Source organism: Strongylocentrotus purpuratus, unplaced genomic scaffold, assembly GCF_000002235.5.
Source record: "Strongylocentrotus purpuratus isolate Spur 01 unplaced genomic scaffold, Spur_5.0 spur5_scaffold_1, whole genome shotgun sequence".
Lineage (NCBI taxonomy): Eukaryota > Metazoa > Echinodermata > Echinoidea > Camarodonta > Strongylocentrotidae > Strongylocentrotus > Strongylocentrotus purpuratus.
The window spans coordinates 11,131,374-11,150,805 of record NW_022145594.1 but is presented as its reverse complement, the minus strand read 5'-3'; the positions used below and the strand labels follow the sequence as shown (position 1 = coordinate 11,150,805).

At 36.9% G+C, this 19,432-nt stretch overlaps 2 protein-coding genes across 3 annotated transcripts; one reads left to right on the top strand and one right to left on the bottom strand.

Moving 5' to 3' along the window:
* Positions 1-417: 417 nt before the first annotated feature.
* On the bottom strand, positions 418-11,428 carry LOC100891655. Of its 2 annotated transcripts, XM_003729761.3 has the most exons (5): positions 11,124-11,427; positions 6,664-6,693; positions 5,499-5,791; positions 2,801-2,843; positions 418-2,352 (listed from the first exon to the last, which is right to left on the bottom strand). In XM_003729761.3, the coding sequence occupies exons 3-5, from the start codon at positions 5,788-5,790 to the stop codon at positions 2,079-2,081; spliced, it is 609 nt and encodes a 202-aa protein (XP_003729809.2). In that variant the 5' UTR covers position 5,791; positions 6,664-6,693; positions 11,124-11,427; the 3' UTR covers positions 418-2,078. The 2 variants fall into 2 exon arrangements, with proteins under 2 accessions (XP_003729809.2, XP_011664624.2); XM_011666322.2 differs by lacking the exon at positions 6,664-6,693 and having other exon boundaries at positions 11,124-11,428.
* A 3,849-nt stretch (positions 11,429-15,277) lies between these two features.
* Positions 15,278-19,137, top strand: LOC105438477. The gene is made up of 4 exons (XM_011666317.2): positions 15,278-15,436; positions 15,739-16,042; positions 16,991-17,057; positions 17,767-19,137. Exons 2-4 carry the CDS (start codon positions 15,742-15,744, stop codon positions 18,047-18,049), a joined length of 651 nt encoding a protein of 216 aa, XP_011664619.1. The 5' UTR covers positions 15,278-15,436; positions 15,739-15,741; the 3' UTR covers positions 18,050-19,137.
* The last annotated feature ends 295 nt before the right edge of the window (positions 19,138-19,432 follow it).

Below are 19,432 nucleotides of genomic sequence, written 5' to 3'. Positions count from 1 at the left end.
TTTTAAAGGTTCATTTTTGTGTAAAGTTCGCTTTCCAAAGGTTCCATAATTAAAAAAAGTGGAATATGGTACATAAGGTCTGAAAGTTCTTAATTCCGAACACGGAATCCAGTTTGTAAAGTCGACACTGCCGAACTAGCCTCCACAATCTCGAAAATTACAAACCTTATATTCTTGAGAATTACGATTATTTTCAAAATTATGACCTTTATTATATAAATATTTTGAATTACAAACGTTTTTAAGAACACTTGACCGCCACAGTACGAATGATGAGGAAGATGATGATGATGATGACGATGCTGATGATAACAACAACGACAAAAACATCTACTTCTGGGACAGAATAATTTTTAAGAATTCCTTGAATCGTTCTGCAGAATAGCTTTTGGCTAGATGAAACGAATACTGCTGTTATATATTTTTCTCTTTGCCTCTTAGAGGTGTTTATTCAATATTCAAACAATAACATAATTTTGCTTACAAGTTGGCAAATCAATGGAACATCAATAATACACAAATTATTTTTTGAAATATAACTAAGCAAGTTCGCAGGAAATTTCATATTTTGTACTTTTGTGCTCGTCGGCATACTGTAAATCCCAGTATTTTGAAGAAGAATCTGTGATTCCTGAGGCTCTGCAAATATTTATGTCGAACTGCTGTGGTCTAGTAAAATAGTCTCCTAACTGTGAACCGCAGGGTACGGGGTCGGAATCCCTGCCGCAACACTAACTTCCTTTCGAAAGACACTAATCTACATTTGCCACACTCGACCAAGATGTAGATGATTACCTTGTCGGATGTATTCCATGAATGCACTGAGCGCTACCGTTGCCGGAGCTAAGTTTAATAAGGGAGGAAGGACCCGAGGACTCAATTTCGCCCCTCCCCACCCTCCCCAGGCACATGTGATGCCAAACAACTATTAAGTATGTACCATCATAATAAAAACATACTATAATCGGAGTAATCGCATCCGCACCCTGTACGCATACAGAAACTACTAAACACAATTTGCACATGCAAAGAGTACAAGACAATTATTCTAATATCATTAAAGGCCACGGACATTATCATCCGCCATTATCATTGTTTTTTAATGATGCATTCCTTTTTCAAACCTCATGCATGAGACAATCTTGTCATGTGGAATGGAATGTGGAACAACAAAACACATAAAACAAACAAACAAACATACATAAATACATCAGTCAAATTAGATGTACAACCAAGCCATCACTTGAGCATCCACAACAGTCTCTCGGAAAGTCTTCGGTATCATTTTGATGAGCTTTCCTTGGGCAATTAGTGGAGTGCGAAGTTCATTACAGAAGACATGTCGGTCGCAAATGCGTCGGTTCAGACCTCTTCTAGTAGCGATGAAAATAGTTTTTTTGTTTAATTAACAGCGAAAAGTTCTCGGGATAATGTCGATGATTCGCCCCCAAAGTTACCACTCAGTTTTCAAAACCTTAATATATGAACTTCATGCAACAGCATCGCACAGCCTTTCGAAAAATCAACCTCAGGTAATTTCAATAGCCTTGTGGGTCATCTATTGTCAATAATGTCCTAACAGAACAATCGCATATCACTGGTACCTAAGTCACAGCGCGTCTATAAACCGAAGTCGGCGTGGAGTCGGAGTGGAGTCGGTGTGGAGTCGGCGTGGAGTCGGCGTGGGGTCGGCGTGGGGTCGGCGTGGAGTCGGCGTGGGGTCGGCGTGGAGTCGGCGGGAAGTCGGTGTGGAGTCGGCGTGGAGTCAGTTTGGCGGTGTGACTGAAGTAAGAGCCCAGATGTGATTTGGATAAGCCATCATAATAAGTACATGTACACGTATTAAAAACACGATCGCAACTGCTGTTCTTTCGAAATATCAACTCAAAGTCAATTTCAATTATAACCTTTTCATATCCCTTCATGCTTGGATTACGTCATACGTCGTCGCAATGTTCGCTTGTTTAAAAGGTAATAGACAAGGCTAATGAAATTGATTCAGTTTATTTTCTGAAAATCGTTGCGAGCGTGTTTGCAAACTGTCTTGAGTTACTATCTTGACAGTCTTGGTGATCGTGCTATGCTTCCTTGTATGTGAATGCTAATCGTCCACATTCTGCCTGTCGAAGTGCGCCCTCAAGGACTACATGTTCACCACCACTTCGCTGCTTCCATATGTGTAGGATCTCTAACGTGGACTCCTTTATGTCTAGTAGATGCTTCCGTTTTATATTTTCGTACTCGGCATATTGGAAGCCAAGGGCATTGGCTAAAGGCGAATAGAAGTCACTTAGCAGGTTCCTAGCAATGTGCATAATTTGATTTTCCGTCACGAATAGATTAGGGTCAGGTCTGGAAAGTATATTAAAACACAGGAGAAAAGAGAGAGAAAGGGAACTTTATTAATTCAAGACAATTATGTTTTTTTGTTTTTGTTAGAAGTCGTACTGTTTTAATAAAGACATGTAATCGGCAGTTCCCATGTGCCGTTTCATGTCATAATTCGATGACACTTGATGACCGAACAGTTTGTGTATATATGCATATATTTATATTTTTCTGCATATATTCTTCTTCTGTCACTGTTATAGCAATTCATGATTGTTACTGCCTATATGTTACCAAACAGGGCTGACGAAGACCACCACTTTTTGTGAAAATGTTCTACCCTGCTTAAAGGTCAGAAATAAAATAAAGAAATAAATAAACAATTCGGAGTGATATGTCACTCGCTTCTCAACAATTACAATTTCTTCGTAAAAATCAAGATCATTTTAATATGGTAAAAAGTGAAACTTACTGAGGCTGAGTTGACTGAAGTGTCTGCGGCGCACAGAGGCCAACTGGGTAAGGAAAAACAGTTAAGTGACAGGTAAAATGAATATGGGGATTTTAGAAATTTAGTTAAGGGGGCAGGGGACTTGAGTCCCCCCTCCATCATTAGAACCACACATGAATATACACTTTGAAAACAAAAATCAAAGCAATATGTCCACTTTTACACTCAAACTACAAAATAACAATAATTCACAGAAATATTTACATTTTCAAAAAAAATTATTCATCAACATCACTCTCGCACTCTTCACTGGTACACTTCTGCGTCATGAAATAATATAGTATTAATGACTGCTTTGAGAGAAATAGTTGTTTTATTACGCTCAAGGGAAGGTTAGAATTGTGCTATTCCCCGAGGCTTGCCGAGGGGAATAGCCCAATTGTAACCTTCCCGAGAGCGTATGAAAACAACTATTTCTCGAATATTAAAGCAGTCATTAATACTTTTATATGCCGAAAAAAAATAGACTAAAAAATGAAAAATTAAAAATATTTATCATTTTTGTCGAAGACGGGATTCGAACTCTTGCGTACAACAAGAGGTGTACCGAAAACCAACGCTTAGACCCAAAGCCGTTAACATGCTTGGCAGTTTTCTCCAATATATACATTAAAATGGATTGAAACCGGCTTCGCGTGTGATGAATGCTTCGCAAAAGCTCCATATACGGACTCTTCTTTTACTTTTGCAATGCATATTGGCACGAACTTAGATCAAGATCTATCGGCAGATGTTTTGTTTTTTGTTTTTGGAAGTTTATTTTCGTCTTCATGTCAACAATGCAAGATAAAATTGTCGGTAAGATCGATCGAGATTCAATTGTATTGAAATTACCGACCAATCCTTCGCACACATACGGCATCCTCCATCGCTCAAACCATTTTTAACATGTAAACCTATGGGGTAACCATGGAGGCTGACCAACTATTTTTAATAACCATGGTTATTAAAAATATTGAAATGTTTTAAGCATGGTTACCGAGAATTTTACAGGAACAGTTGAAGTTTATGAATGCAATTCGACCAATCAGATGGCTGGATTTCTTAAGTGAGGTATATAATACCTAATGTGCTATTGACATTTAACATAAATGAACAGTAGGAAGACGCCGTGTCACATCACTGGTGTATGAGGCGCCTTCGTCTGCTGCCTGCATGAAGGGCGTTACTGTCAAAAACGATATATAGCTCATGCGGCTTTATTGCGGTCAACCGACGAATTCCCTTCACGGGCTTCATGAGCTATTAAGGTAAAAACGCAATTGAAAGGACATCTCGTGTGCACAAAGCAGAATATTCTGATCAAATAACTAGAAGAGGTTAAAAATGCCGACGAGATGACAAGATTAGTTGGGACAAGCACACGAGAAGACAAGTAAAAAAACGAGAAAACTTTACGGAAGCTTAAATGTGCCCCCAGAAGACGTGATAAATCAGGATGAGATGACCGGAAGACGAGACGAGAAGACAAAAAGATGAGATCTCTGAATCTCATCAAATCGACATGATTTGTCTGAGAAGATGAACAGATTAGACATTTTATCTCGTCAAGTCGGCTTGGTTAGGACCAGAATACGAGAAGTCGAGACACTGGATCTCGCCAAGTCGACTTGATTTTGACGAGAAAACAAGACATGGATATTGCCTAGTCGACTTGACGAGGAAGAGAAGACGAATAATAAAGATACTGGAGCTTGTCAAGTCGACTTGATTAGGACAAGAAGATGTGAAGATAGATTTTGCCTATGCTAGATCTAATCAAGTCGACATGAATTCGCCAAGAAAAACAAGGAGACAAAATTCACTATCTCGCCTAGTCGACTTGACTATAGGATCGAGACGAGATACTAGACCTAGTCCTCTCGTCCAAATCAAGTCATCTTGGCGAAATCAAGGATCTTATGTTCTCCTCTTCTCATCCTGATAAAGTCGATTTAACGAGATCCAAGACCTCGTCTTTTTATCTTCTAATCTTGTCTTTTTGTCTTCTTGAATCATTTTCCTGTCTTTTCGTCTAGCTTTCTCGTCATCTAAACCTGATTTATCTCGTCTTCTGGGGACACTTTTAAGCTTCCAGGGGTTGTTTCACAAAGATCCTAAGTCGAACTTAACTCTAGGTTGAACTTAAACAGTATGGAGGGCTATTTGCAGCCTTAAAATAAAATATGTTCAAATGCAAATATTCAAGTATTTCAAGACTTTTCATAAATTCCACATCAAGAACATGAAATCTCCTTAATAAGAGAAAATATGAATGATTTGAAACATGTTACGCCTTTTAGAATAACTTTTACAAAATATTTTCAAAGATGCTAACAGCTTTCCATAATTGTTAAGTCCAACTAAGAGATAAGTTCAACTTAGGATCTTTGTGAAACACCCCCAGATCTTTGTGAAACACCCCCAGATCTTTGTGAAACACCCCCAGATCTAACAGAAATAGATTCGCCGAGTTCCAACAAACCGACGCCTCGTCTTCTGGTCCTTAACAAGTCGACTTGCCGAGTTGTTCCTCATCTCATGTTTTTATCCTAAACACAAACAACTCGTCTTCTAGTCTTTTAAATTTATGTCTTCCTGTCCTAAATTACCTCACCATCTCGTTGGCACTTTTAAACTTCAGTAGTTAAAGAATTAACATAGAATCCAACCGACTTACATGTCAGTAAATGGTCATCAGCCACTGTCTGCAGGTTAGCTTTGATGAGGGCCTCTCTTAGCATCTCGCCCTGCCCGGTTCTCCCGGTCCGTTGATTCCAGTCTCGAAGCATTTGCAAAGTACCCTGGCTTGTGACGCTGCCGAACCGGAAGTTGCTTTTGATGTAGTTGCTGACGGGACCTTGTCGGAATCCGAGTGCTTTCCCAAGGTTTCCGATGTGGCTTTCATTGGTGACATCTTCTGCTACCCTGTTCAAGATCTCGTCAAAATCCTGTTCTGCTGGGCCAGCCATCCTGCACAACATAGCGAATGAAGTGTGAAGTTTGGAGAATAATAATAAATAATGATATTCCGCGTTTATATAGCACATAATCGACGATGTCTCTAAGCACTTTACATATATATTGTTATACCGGTCATCGGAGTATGGCCTGCGCGCACACAATGTATGCACACTCCACTCCCTGTGGAGCATTCCAGCCTGGCGCTATTTTACAGACGCTCATAATGCTGAGCAAACTACTTTAACTTTCGCATCCTACCGGGTATCCATTTAACATTTTGGGTGTATAGAGTGGCAAATGTAGATTAACGTCTTGCCAAAGGACGTTAGTGAAGACTGGGAATTGAACCCTGTACCTTGTGATGTACAGTCCGGTGATCTATCCACTCGACCACAGCACCTCTACCTGTTTCCTAATGTATGATCTACTGTTTTTACGTCAACATTTCTACTGGTAACCAGCCATGATATTCTATCCAGTCTTTGAACTTGTCATCATTGCGCTTTAATATAATAAATGTAAATGCAGATAATGTACATTGAGTGTAAGCCTAAACTACAATCGAAAGTTCAATCAGATAAATACATGCTGAGTTTAGCAAAATAATATTTTCAAAAGTGAATTAGAGAAACATAAAAAGTATCACGTTAGTATCGACTTAATAGTAGAAATTGCAGTGATTCAGAAGAGAGACTTATAATTTATAGACTTGTAAACAACAACATAGTTTTCAATAGGCAATTGGAAAAACGTGATGGACTTCAAAATTAGAAGTGATCACTCAAATCAATCTTCATTAATTATCTCTACTTTAACCCCTTTCTTATCAACTGACTTTTTGAAAGAATCTTGCAGGGAGAATGCATAAACGAGTGGCTTACTTGTTTCGTTTGTTGGCTCTCGAACGATTCCTGCGAAATAAGTGAATAACAAACAACATAAAAACGTAAAGAATAATACAAAATATACAAACAGTAACATCTTTATGTCGAAATGTTGTTACATATATATATATATATATTAACGAAATTAATATTTATATGACATACTATTATAAATTTTAAGTATTATCCGATTTATCTGTTAAAAAATTGCAGGAGACCGCAATCATAAGCGATGCTTGCCTAGGATGGTGGCCTCAAAGGAAAAATCTTAACGCGAAATTTCAAATAAACATTATTCGTTCATAATACGATATTTGTGTATGAGTTTGTGAGTGTATTGTGCGCGCGAGTGTGTTGGTGTAGCGAACGGTGGATGTGCACGTAGCTCTGTGTTGTATGTATAGTAGGGCAATAAACCCATGAACAACGTAACTATACTAGGAATACATAACAACCTTACAATTATTTGGAAATGCGCGTGGTACCAAAGACCTAATATAACACTTTCATAATTTCAAAATAGGTCATTCAAAAAGGAGGAAACATAAGAACTCTATTCGCGGATGTTTAGTGAACAACCATGCAGCAAGGGTTTATTAGGGGCTTTTAGATTCGCACGAAAACAATGGGGATTGCTACGACCGACGTCCTTTAATGCACTGCCTTGAATGGACGTCACACGTATCAGTCCACGCAAATCTAAAAGTCCTTATTGCTGCTTGGTCTACAACGTACCAGTTTGTCTACTACCCAATTGGTCTCATATGGTCTAATTATAATGAAATTATAAATAATGATAATCATTAAATGATTATTAGACCTTAGTTTACACCTAGAAAATTATTTCAAAAATCATTTATGAACAATAAGTTATTATACATCTGATGAAAGAGTGTTTTAAAATTCATATCATTGCGAAGGGGAAGCCTTACAGGCTTATATAATCATCTCTCAAAAATGTTGAGATCCAGATTTTCTGCCTTCAGCGGTCCTCCGCAGAGCGTCAAGATTCGTGACGTCACATGCGAGACACGGCTAAGCCACCCACGGAAAACGGGAAACCCCCTCTTTTTTATGGACAAAGGAAGAGAGTGATGATGATGCCAGATGCCGTGAGTCATTCTACACGTGAACAACATCTTCACCGTCACAAGCGACTGCTTTCTTCTGCTTTTCTATTATTCTAGGTAAGCTTATTCTCGTTTCTAAAATTATTAGCTGTACATGTGGTTGTTATCATGAATTTTAGGTATCACCCTAGCTCTAGATACTAGTATATTCCATTTCGGGAATAAATGGACCTTTATTAATGAGATACGTTCCCAACTTTGTGACTGTGAATATACACCCAAATGTTTGGACAAGTTTGTTAATGGTGAGTAACTTTAGTGTTGAGATACATATGTCGTCGGTATATTTGTTAGTAAACAGTATACCGAATTGATGAGTTTTGCACTCAATTATCCTTTCATCTAAAGGTTTAGCATAGCATATATATCCTGCTAAGTATAATGTTTACGTTTAATAACCAAGCAATTCCAAATTACTTTTGCATCCGCAAAATATAATAAGTCAAGTTAAAGGTCGGGTGAAATCCAAATACTGTATAAGTTGATTCCTGTTGATGTGCAGGGCTGCATACAACTCATAATTTGTTTAATATTTATTTTTTTAATCTAAATTTATTTCATAGATTTTTAAATTTTAAATAATAATAATAATAATAATAATAATACAATATTTATATAGCGCAAAATAAACATAAGTTTAAAATAAAATCTACATTCTCAGACCTGCTAAGCTCCACCCTAAAAAATGCTCCAGATCTCATTTATCTTGTGACATCATCTGTCAATCATTAGTGAGCTAACAAACTTCACCAGAGCTGCACACTAGTTTACAATAAACCATACAATACCAGATAGGTTGCTATGTCAGACGTGTTGTAGCATAGCCAGGAAAAGAAAGGTATAATGTGGATTTATTGTATGAGCATGTGAGCATGTGCTGAGCTAGGGAAAGTTACATACCACTGTCTCTCGTTAGCTTACTAATGATTGACAGATGATGTCACAAGATGAATGACATCTGGAGCAATTTTGTTTAGGGTTGAGCTTAGGAGGTTCGAGAAAATTCTTTAAAAAAAATGTTTTAAAATGTTTGAAATATATCAAGATGTTTGAATAACAAAATATGAGTTGTATGCAGCCCTGCAAATTAACAGGAATCAACTTATATTTGGATTTCACCCGACCTTTAACTTGCCTTATTATATTGTGGGGATGCAAAAGTAATTTGGAATTGCTTGGTTATTGAACGTAAGGATTAAAAAGAGCAGGATACATTCTATGTTAAACATGCTGAACTCGTTGGAACTGCAATTAAACCTTATACATTACCTGTTATATACTTGGTTATTAAGTGAGTTACGTGTTAACGACCGCGATCGCTAAGTTCGATTCAGGAACTAAGGTCGCTATTTTCCCACAAAAATACAATCTCAAGCTCTTTTGTTTTGAGGGAAGTTTTACGTTAGTATTATCTTTCAAATGCCGTTAGACTGTAACCTTTTCATTTGTTTGGCCTGCAAATGGAACATAGTTATGTTCCTTCAAAGGTAATTTGTAAAGTTGTTTAGATGAGAGGAAATGCTGCCAAGGAAGGGATTTCAATGATAGATGTACAATTAATTGAAATTAATTTCTCCCAATCATATTATTATCATTTGATTAAATTACAGGTGAATGTAAATCGTCACAAAGCAATGAATATTGGCTCTATATACCATTCCTTACATTTAAGTGTTGACAGATTTTAAAACTCTGCTGTAGCTGCTACCGACACGACCGTGTTGTTGCATTTGTTTTAATTTGGCAATCAGTCAGGATGAATTTTATTGCCACTAAGTTTAATGTTGATATCCTGAATTACAACTTACAAGCTCTTAGGATAAAGTTATATATTTTCATGACATAAATACAAATTAACATTTTAGCAGAGATTGCAAGACAGAGTTAGGCTTGGTTTAGAGCTGTACAAATTTGTTTGCTGGCTTATGTGCCTGCAGACTGTCTAACGGATCTCTGACCTTTATTAGAGTTATTTACTTTCCAGTTTTAGCATTATGTGTCTAAACCCAATATTAAACAGGTACTTTTATAAATCAATATTATCAAATAAAATAGATACAGGATAATTAACAGACCCTTGATGATTCGTGGATTTATGTTTGATAAATTTCAACCGATCTAACACACAAATATATATATGAGATAAAATCTATATTTGATTTATCCGACGGATAACTTAATAATTAACCTTTCAATGATCAGTTATGGCTGAAATGGGGGGGGGGGGGGGGGGGGACGTTACTGAAATTCCCCCAAAAGCTCGAGTCACAATGCTCCAAACGAACTGTTGACTCAAAGTAAAATGAGGGTATTTGGGTCATAATTGCAAAAACATTTGCGCACTAATACCAATTTGTAAGATAAGATAAGAAATTGATTCGTCTTTCTAGAGCATTACATTAGATCATGACACATAAATTTACAATGCAAAAGAAAACAAATTATGGCAATGATAAAAACAAAGTTAACTTGAAAGAAAAAAGACGAGGAGAGCGTGGTAAAAGCAGAGCCTTTGAATGTTTTTTGAAACAGATATATGACGCCATACAAATGCTGTTCATCATCATCCCCTCTGTTGCCCTTAACAGAATGGAGCAATTACAATTTAGAGTAGTCAAAATTGGACATATACACGCACTTTCAAATACTACCGACGGTATACATTGTATGTACACACACTTTGGAAACCGAGACGACGTCCTACATAATGATATACGAGGCCCGATTGATTCCCGCGTGATCTCTCCCAGATTTCCATTATCAAAGCAGTCATATTGTGAACAAATATTATTACAATGTAGTTATTTATTCAGTGCATAATTCTCCTACACGCACTCAACCATTTACAATCGTCAAACGGTGTCAAGCAGCACAGTTCGCGACCACTGCAGCTGCAGGCTACACTACCACTTGACTTCAGTCCCATGTACTTAAAACGGATGTCGCACTTCCGTTTGTATGATCTTGCTTTATCATAGGGAATTGCAAGTAATAGTATCAATTCTACAAGCGGAGTTCATATGATCGGTGAATAACGTGCATTTGCCCTATGGAAGGGTCAGAGTACGGTAAACATCATTATATATTCATTACGGCTATTCATATTCAAACACTGTTATAACTTACAAATGACCTCCTCTCTAGCTGAATAAATGAACTTGAACTTGAACTGGCTCTCGATGTCATGCATGTAGTACCGTAGTAGTAGTGCATACAAAATTACACGCCCAGTCGACTAGGTGGGTAATTATTATATTCGTGAGTATAGTTGTACTGCTACTACTATGTGCTAGCTTCATGTTACGTGTGTAAAATACATGTGCTTACCTTTGTTGTTATCTGCATGGATATTATATAGTTTCAAGTAGCAATAATATATCAGTGTTACGTTGAGGAATAATCCATACTGTCTCCCGTGGGTCGTGGCCGTGTCTGGTTTACAACGGGATTTCTCGATCCGGATATCTGACCTGCACCTTCGAATATCGCTGTGGTAGATATAAATATGACGTGTATGAACCGAGTTTATTGTGCATGAATATACCGGTAAGTGGGATTTTGCGGCATGCAAGTGTAGATTTGAGTCAAAACTATTTGCTATGTGAATAAATGGGAACATACACGATGAACTGAGCTAGAGGTAGGGGGCGTGGCCTAGTCAAAATATACGTCACGATATTTATGAATAGTCATATTGACAGCGCGCCGAATCAAACTTGATGTGAGCCCCATGTATTTCTTGGTTTGGTACAACAATCTGATATTCTTATCACATCAGTTCCAATTTGACTTTATAGTTCTTTCGGAAAATAATGAATTGTCTAATTGGTATTTACATATTTACAGGTGTAGTTGTAAATTGTAGGTTTGAGAATGTATACAAATATATAAAATAGCAATACTGGAAATAAAACATGAAGGCCTATACATATATAAATATATATACAATACTGTATGTCTTTATAATTCAAATTAACACAGTCTATTAAAAAGCCTAACATTTAATTAAGCGCTAAAAAACGTTTACCCCAGCTGAACATACCAAGGGAAAATTGTACGTTTTGTGTAATAATTACAAGCCAGAAAGCGATTAGACTGCTTAGAAAATTCATTGAAATGGAGGATAAAGTCCATTTTAATCATGTTATAGAATACATGTCATGATTACGGCTATAATATCGTCATTAAAAAAATCATCTCATAATAAACATAGATTACATGAAAACCTGATAAATTTGACAAATTGAAATATTTCACTGGCTGGTTTAAAAGTGAATATCAAAATTCTTCAAGGGATGGAAATACGCGAATAATAAAATATCCCTCCTAAAAGGGTTGTTTTAATGGCAATGTGAAAGTACTTCTTTATTTTGGAATATTTGTATTAAAAAGAGCTTCAATTTTGACGAAATGAGGAGTCATTCGAAAATTAAACTAGGAATGAGATGTCGTGTGATAGCGAGTAATAGATTTTATGAACTCTGATATGATATCTTCATCATCTAGAATAACACAGATCAATTACAGTGATTATCTTTATAGTAAGGAGTCTGCAGGAGTTTGCTTTTTGCTGTCCTTTTTCTTAAATGAATCATGTCTAATTTCGTTTATCTTAGTTGAAACAACATTCGTATAATTATGGATGTTCATGAAAGACTGGAAAGAGGTCACTGACATGGATCATCCTGAAATAATTCTTAGAGTATTAGCGAGCATATGCATGTACTCACTTGCATATCTTCCCCATCATTATCCCCAATATCGAACTGTAGATCCTCTTGGTGTAAGAATAACTTATTTAAAACATATATTTGACAAGTGGGTGGTTAGGCGATAAGAGGTGGAAATATTTTCTATCAATTTATATTGATAAGGTAACACTAAGCCACTAGTAAACTTAATTTGATACCAGTAATTTCACAGGGGTATGCTTTATAACTCTAAATAAGTTGTGATATTTGTTCCTGATAACTTGGTATTTGACATGTTTAGTTTATAATGACTCTATTTTTGTTTTGTTAAAAAAAGAAAGCTAATTTGCAAATCTGTTTCCCTGATGTATAATTTGGCCAAGGGCTGTGTTTTCTCAACGATTTCAACAGATACACATGAATGTATATCAGCTTTTAGTGAAGGTAGTGATGACGATCATAAATGTTTCTCCCGCCATCAAAATAATGGCTAAATGTTCCATCACATGAGAGAACTTGGACACAAAGAGATTCATGTGGATCATATATTTTTAGCTTTCTGAGCATTAGATTAAACCACATACTTTTCAAGTGAAACGGAAGGTACATTAACAAAATAAAATAATATGAAATTACATAATGAAAAGAAAATAGATTTCATTTGATTAGTTATTGTTGTGGTAAAATAATTGATATCGGATACATGATATTTTATATTATCAGACTTCGCTATAATTACGTTTACGACATCCGTTTCCTTGGCCCGTTAAAAAGGGATAAATGTAAATACTGTACTTGGTATCACATGGTTTGTAGCACTTTTTTGTGGTCATGCAATCTTTGAAAGAAAATAATTCTAGGTACAAACAAATCATGTGTTTTTGTCAGTTAGATGTTTCACGATTTGACTGATCTATAGCGTATACTTAATTTGATGGAGAAAATTTGTAAACATAAATGTTTGTCAAGTAGGCTACCTTAAAAGCTCTTTGATCGATTCATTATATAAACTCTACATATTATCTTTACATGCAATACCCATTAATTATAATGAGAAATCAAATGGCAAGATAATAACCCTAAACCAAATAAAATATTTCTTGTGCTCCTTATTTTCGAAGCTGGTGAAATTGATTTTCAGTCTATATGTAGTTGAATGCTGCATTAATTAAATGAGCGAACATTGGTGGGAAGGACTTGAACTTGAAAGCTAGCATGCTATGTTCAAGTTCATGGAATGAAAGGTTACAAAGCATGCAGCATGATCCTAGAAGATAATCACTTATGGAGTAGGGGTCGGGTATTTGATAAAGCACACATAAATATAAAGTGCGGAATTGAAGGTAGCATGAGCAGAGGCTCAGTTGGTATAAACAGGGACGTGATAGAGAAGGATTGGAATCAAGCCGCTCTCCTTTGACCCCATGCTCCAAGCCACCGAAAAGTTATGCGCTATAATCTGCAACTGTTGACCAGGTGGTGAGATAAAAGAGCGCATGAAATTTCAGGATTTAGAATTCCTACATCAGAAAATGGTATCACTGCAACTGTTCGCTGTCCCTTCCAATGATTTCTCATCCATTGTTGAATGTGTAAAGAGTAGAATAAGCGAACACAAACTTGTGTACTTTCATCCTTTTTTAAACTTGAAAAATACAAAAAACACGCGAAAACACGCATTAGCAAACTTAATGTTATTGAAGATTGTAAATCATGGATCAAATAACGGGACATTAAAGCATGCACAAATTAGCGCATCATCCTAAAATATTGAGTTTTTGACAGGATGTAATTTTTCTTTTACCAACTCTGGCACACAAATTAAAGGAAGGACGGAGTTCTAAATTTGAAAATTTGTTTGATGCACTATTCCCAATAAAATCCCCATATAAAGTTTTTGATTTACACTGAAATTTTGCCGGTAATTTAATATTTTGTAATAAATGTAAAACTGGTGCCTGGCTTCCGAAAGTCCCCGCAGTGGAAGCGCGGTTCGGAGCATGGAACTTCAAAGCCAAGTGGAATGTTACACATCCCATTGTTACGCTTTATAACTCAAGAATGCGTTTGAATAAATTACAAGAGTTTCGCCTCCTTTTCTTTCACCTCCCTGGTATAAAGCAGTGGTCTCGTAATCCGACGACCCGGGTTCGAAACCGAGTCGATGCGCTAGTGCCCTTTGATAAGACATTAATCCTCATTACCAGGTCTCTCGGAGAGGACTCAAAGCCGTCGGTTTTCTGGTTGCTTACTAACAAGCATTTATGCTTTTTTAGCAGTCAGGTTAAATATCCACCACGAGTCGGGGAAATTGGTTACCGAGAAAGGCCTCACCACATACATTATAGTCCGTGGGCCAGAGGGGGCTACCGTGCACCCCCCTATGATCCTACTTCTTAGGTGTCAATTTGTTCATTGGGATCCATTTTATCAGAAAAAAGGATGTTCCCAAGAAAAGAACTCATTTAGACATTGTTTTTTGCCACTTATTTGAAGATATGTAAGAATGTCGGTTTTTCGTGTTTTGCACACTTTCTTAATAGGATTTGTTAATTATGTGCTTACATTTCACCCTGTTATCCAGCAGATACAAGTCTAATCTCCACCAAATTGATAACAAATCTTTGTAAATCATACAAAAAAAAGGTAGACACAATTATGTTGACTTTGTATACACATTATGTTGAAAATCCATAAAGCGTGACGTATGCTCGACTTGGCCACTTCCCCGACCTCTAGTTCCGCTCATCGTATGCTATCCGGTCGACTTCTTCCGGGGTGCGTGGTAACAAAAATTAGTATGCCATTTATATCTTAACGCACCGGAAAACGGGATAGCTACTTCACACAAACAGTGGAACATGATTAGAAACATTTAAGCAGTACAGTGGTGAAATGAAGGCTCTAATTGATTCTCAAACGAGAGGAATTGTTCGATTTACTTTTCAGGTAAACTATAAACGACATGTGCCAGTTAAGTTTTACCCATATTGTTGTCTGGACCCTGAAGTAATTTGAGGGAGGCCCCCTGGACATGCCACTCGGCGATACGTATGACTCAAATTCCAATGAACAGGACCATGCAGTGACTCACTTCCGAGTGATTGTGTGCCTCACCACTTAACCATAAATGCTACATTATTGTTATTACGGTGCCATATCACGACACTACAGAATGACGATTTGAGTATTCCTACATTCAATACATTTCTCTCTTTGAAATTGCTCCCATCATTGTAATTTTCTTGCAGTAAATGTTACGCGCGATGGACGGGATCCCCGACAAGACACTCCTGGCCATCGCCAAGGCCATCTCGAACAATGAAAAGCTCCTAGCACTCGTACTGGAGTTGGACTTCAGCTACGCCGATTTCGTGAATTTTAAAGCGACCAATCACAGCGGAGGGGAGGTCACCTCGTCTGGGACTATCTCGATGATATTTACCTGGAAGGAGACAACGAGGCGAGAAGATCAAGTCAGGGTGTTGTCCAAAGCACTTGAAAAGGTGGGATTAGTGGAAGTAGTCGAAGAATATCTGCTTGTACGAGATGTAGGTAAGTGAAACTGATAATAAGATAGTAGTGGAAAAAGTTTAAAACATTCAATTTACACCAACCATCATACTATTTATTCGATGAGTACATACAATATCATCATGGTATTGTACGTTCTCATCGAAAAAAAATAGTGATAGCAGATCGTTTCTTAAGATCAACCTTCGGCGAATTCAATCGCCTTGTGCAGCACCTATTAACAAGTGCTAACACGATGATGAGGTGTTACGAAACCAGAACATGATTGCTATATGGGGCATTCAATAAGGTATTGAAATTACCCTTCAGTTGATATTGTGAAAACAGTTGCTATCGTTTAATGATAATTTTAGCTACATTGTCTAACTTACAAGTTGTTTTTTCTCCAAACAATCTTGGGAAACATTTGAACAAGATTATCGGGTGCCTAATTAATTCTTAAAGAAGAGCACGTGGAACAATAGTTTCCTCTTTCTTAAAAACAAATGTTTTAAGAGATCCACTACGAAGATGAATATCATATGGAATAATTTATAACACCCATTAAGCTAAATATTCCCGAAAAACACCTTGTACGTACGTCACCTTTTGTAATGTGCGGATGTTACAGTGACATGTTTATTTACTTATTCCGAACAACATTTTCATGGTACATACATTAGGGTTTATTTGTCGTACCTTTCGAGTTTACTCTTTCGGGTCTGTTTAACATTTTATTTGTAATACATTTTTAGCACATCCATGCTTTGGGCAGTGATTGCTCTAAATGCATAAACTGGGACTACACCATGTAAAAGATATCTGTGGATATTTTGGGTTAAAAACTATGTGCTTTACAACGAACAGGTTTCAAACTTCATCGTTGGCCTATTAAGTGATAACCGGCCAGGCTCCATGCACTAGGAAGAATTATGTGTATTTCTTTTTTTACTTTGAAGAGTTACTTTTCTCATCCTCTTGAATTTTTAGCAGATGGGTCGGAACAACCTTTGGGGGAGAGTAACAGTGCTTCGAACCAGGCAGAACCTGTTAGAAGGTATGGATACGGTACTAAATCAGTTTTATGAATACACCTAAACTTCTCCTTTGAAAAAAAAGTTATTTCCAAATGGAATAGCTTGGCTACTTTTACGATTCAGAAAAAGATGTGTTCTTCTTCATTTAATTTGTTTATTTTGTTCATGTTTAGTTTTGTTTTGTTTTTCCTTTCATACCATTTCCCTATTTATTTAAATTTCTGCATTGGTTTGACTTCCCTATTGAATAGTGCTCGACAAAAAGTCATGAAAATATTTCTAGAAACACTACACTAATTTCCATATACAAATTTGGTTAGGGCCTACGTATTTATATAAAGAGTTTGAATGGTAAATACTTTTAGTGCTTTCTCTATTAATGATGATAATAATAATAATATGTCTTGTTAATCCAAGGTAGCCTCATCAGTATTCATATTGTTCTCCTTGAGGGCCCTGCAATCGTATTATTGCCCCGGTCATCGGATTCAGGCTTTGCCGCACACAATTTAGGCACATTCTCCACTCCTTGGGGGAGCATTCCAGCCTGGCGTCACTTTTACAAGCGCACACTCACTAATCTAAGCACATTAGCTTTCGCATCCTACCGGGTACCCATTTGACACCTGGGTGTATTCTTGATAATTTGCTTACTTCTCAGTGTCTTATTCGCCAGTCTTTCCGCCTTCCTGCATTCAAACCATTTTTCTTCTTTTCTTCAAATAACAGTAGCAAAGGAAACAGAATCAACCATTACGTCTCCCAGGAGCAACTGAACAAGATCTCACGGGAATTTCCAAATGAAAACTTCGAATCCTTCAGCCTAAAATTAGGCATCGGGGCGAACCAGGCCAACAACATCCTGGTGAAACATTGCAAGGACTACCGGAAGGCCTTGATGGAAATCCTCATGGCCTGGAAGAACAGGACCAGTGGTCCTTGTCAAGACCTAGAAGATTACTTGAGTGCTTCAGGGGCAGAGGATTTGATAGCGAATATACTGTATCGATAGAGCCCGGGGTCGGTTATGAGCCAAGAGACCGAACTCCGACTAGACCAAAATGTAGGTCTCGTGGGCCTACTGTATAGGCTAATCTAAAGGTGTGTGAGAACGACGGCCTAACAACTGCCACGAAATCAACAGTCCTTGATTCCCTCCAGACTTTTACAATTTCTCACAACTTTTCGGACGACCCAGAGTTACCAGAAAAATATATTCGGTCTCGAGGATTGTGGATCTCGTTATCATTCTGTCGGTCTCTTGGACTGTGAGTCTGATGCACCATCGCTCTCTTGGACTGTCGGCCTCGCGGGTTGTGTGTATCGTCGGCAGTGTGCCTACCACTACCAGCATATACTCGCCATGCTGCACCCGGACTGCCTATAATCAACGTCTAAAATTTACAGATTATAAAACGCAACACTAAAAAATAAAGGCTGACATAAATGCAGCAGTACAAAAATCCAAAGAACATATCAAGTTCATCTCTCATATAGAAAATAAGAATTAGCGAAGTTAGTAATGATAACGTAGTCATGGAATATGTATATATCATTGGCTAATTTTTCCTTTTTAGTACTACTTTTTATGAGATATGTTAAAGAATATAGACAAAAAACGATCGCAATTACTTTTGAATTGTTAAATTACAGGTCATTTCAATAAGCTTGTCTGTCACTTTTTAAAATGTGCGAGCATTACAGTACGTAATCCGAACTTGAGTTGTGTAGGATATATATATATCATCCCGGGTGAATATATGGATAATAAATTGGACATACGTCAAGGAAATACTATTAAAACAGTTCAAATTCAAATTGGTCTATAAGTTATTCGCACGTGAAGGAATACTTATATCGTTTTAAAATATCTGATCATGTTGTTGTTAGAAGTGCAATTGCACAGAAAATTATTATCATTTATTTTATGATTGTGAATAATCCAAAATGTTTTGGAACAAAGTCTCAACATTTCCCAGAATAACAACACTTTTGTTTTATAATGAACAAAATTATTACAGTGATATAATTGTAGGCATGCAATGTGATTATTTAAATTCAAAATATGTAGTTTTTAAAAATCTATTTATTATTTTTTGCTTCTTAATGATAATAATAATAATAATGTCAACTTATAAAGCGCACATATCCATTCTAAAAGACTGCTCAAGGCGCTCTTGTACAACATCAAAATAATTATACAATATTAAAACTACGACATAAACAAATTATACAATATTAAAAATACGACATAAACAATCGGTGCTTAAGTTTCTTCTTAAATATTTCAATTGATGATGATTGTCTTATTTCTAATGGTAAAGTGTTCCATAGTTTGGGTGCAACGTTAGCAAAAGCCCTGTCCGCCCATTTGTTATTGGTTTTGGGTGAACAT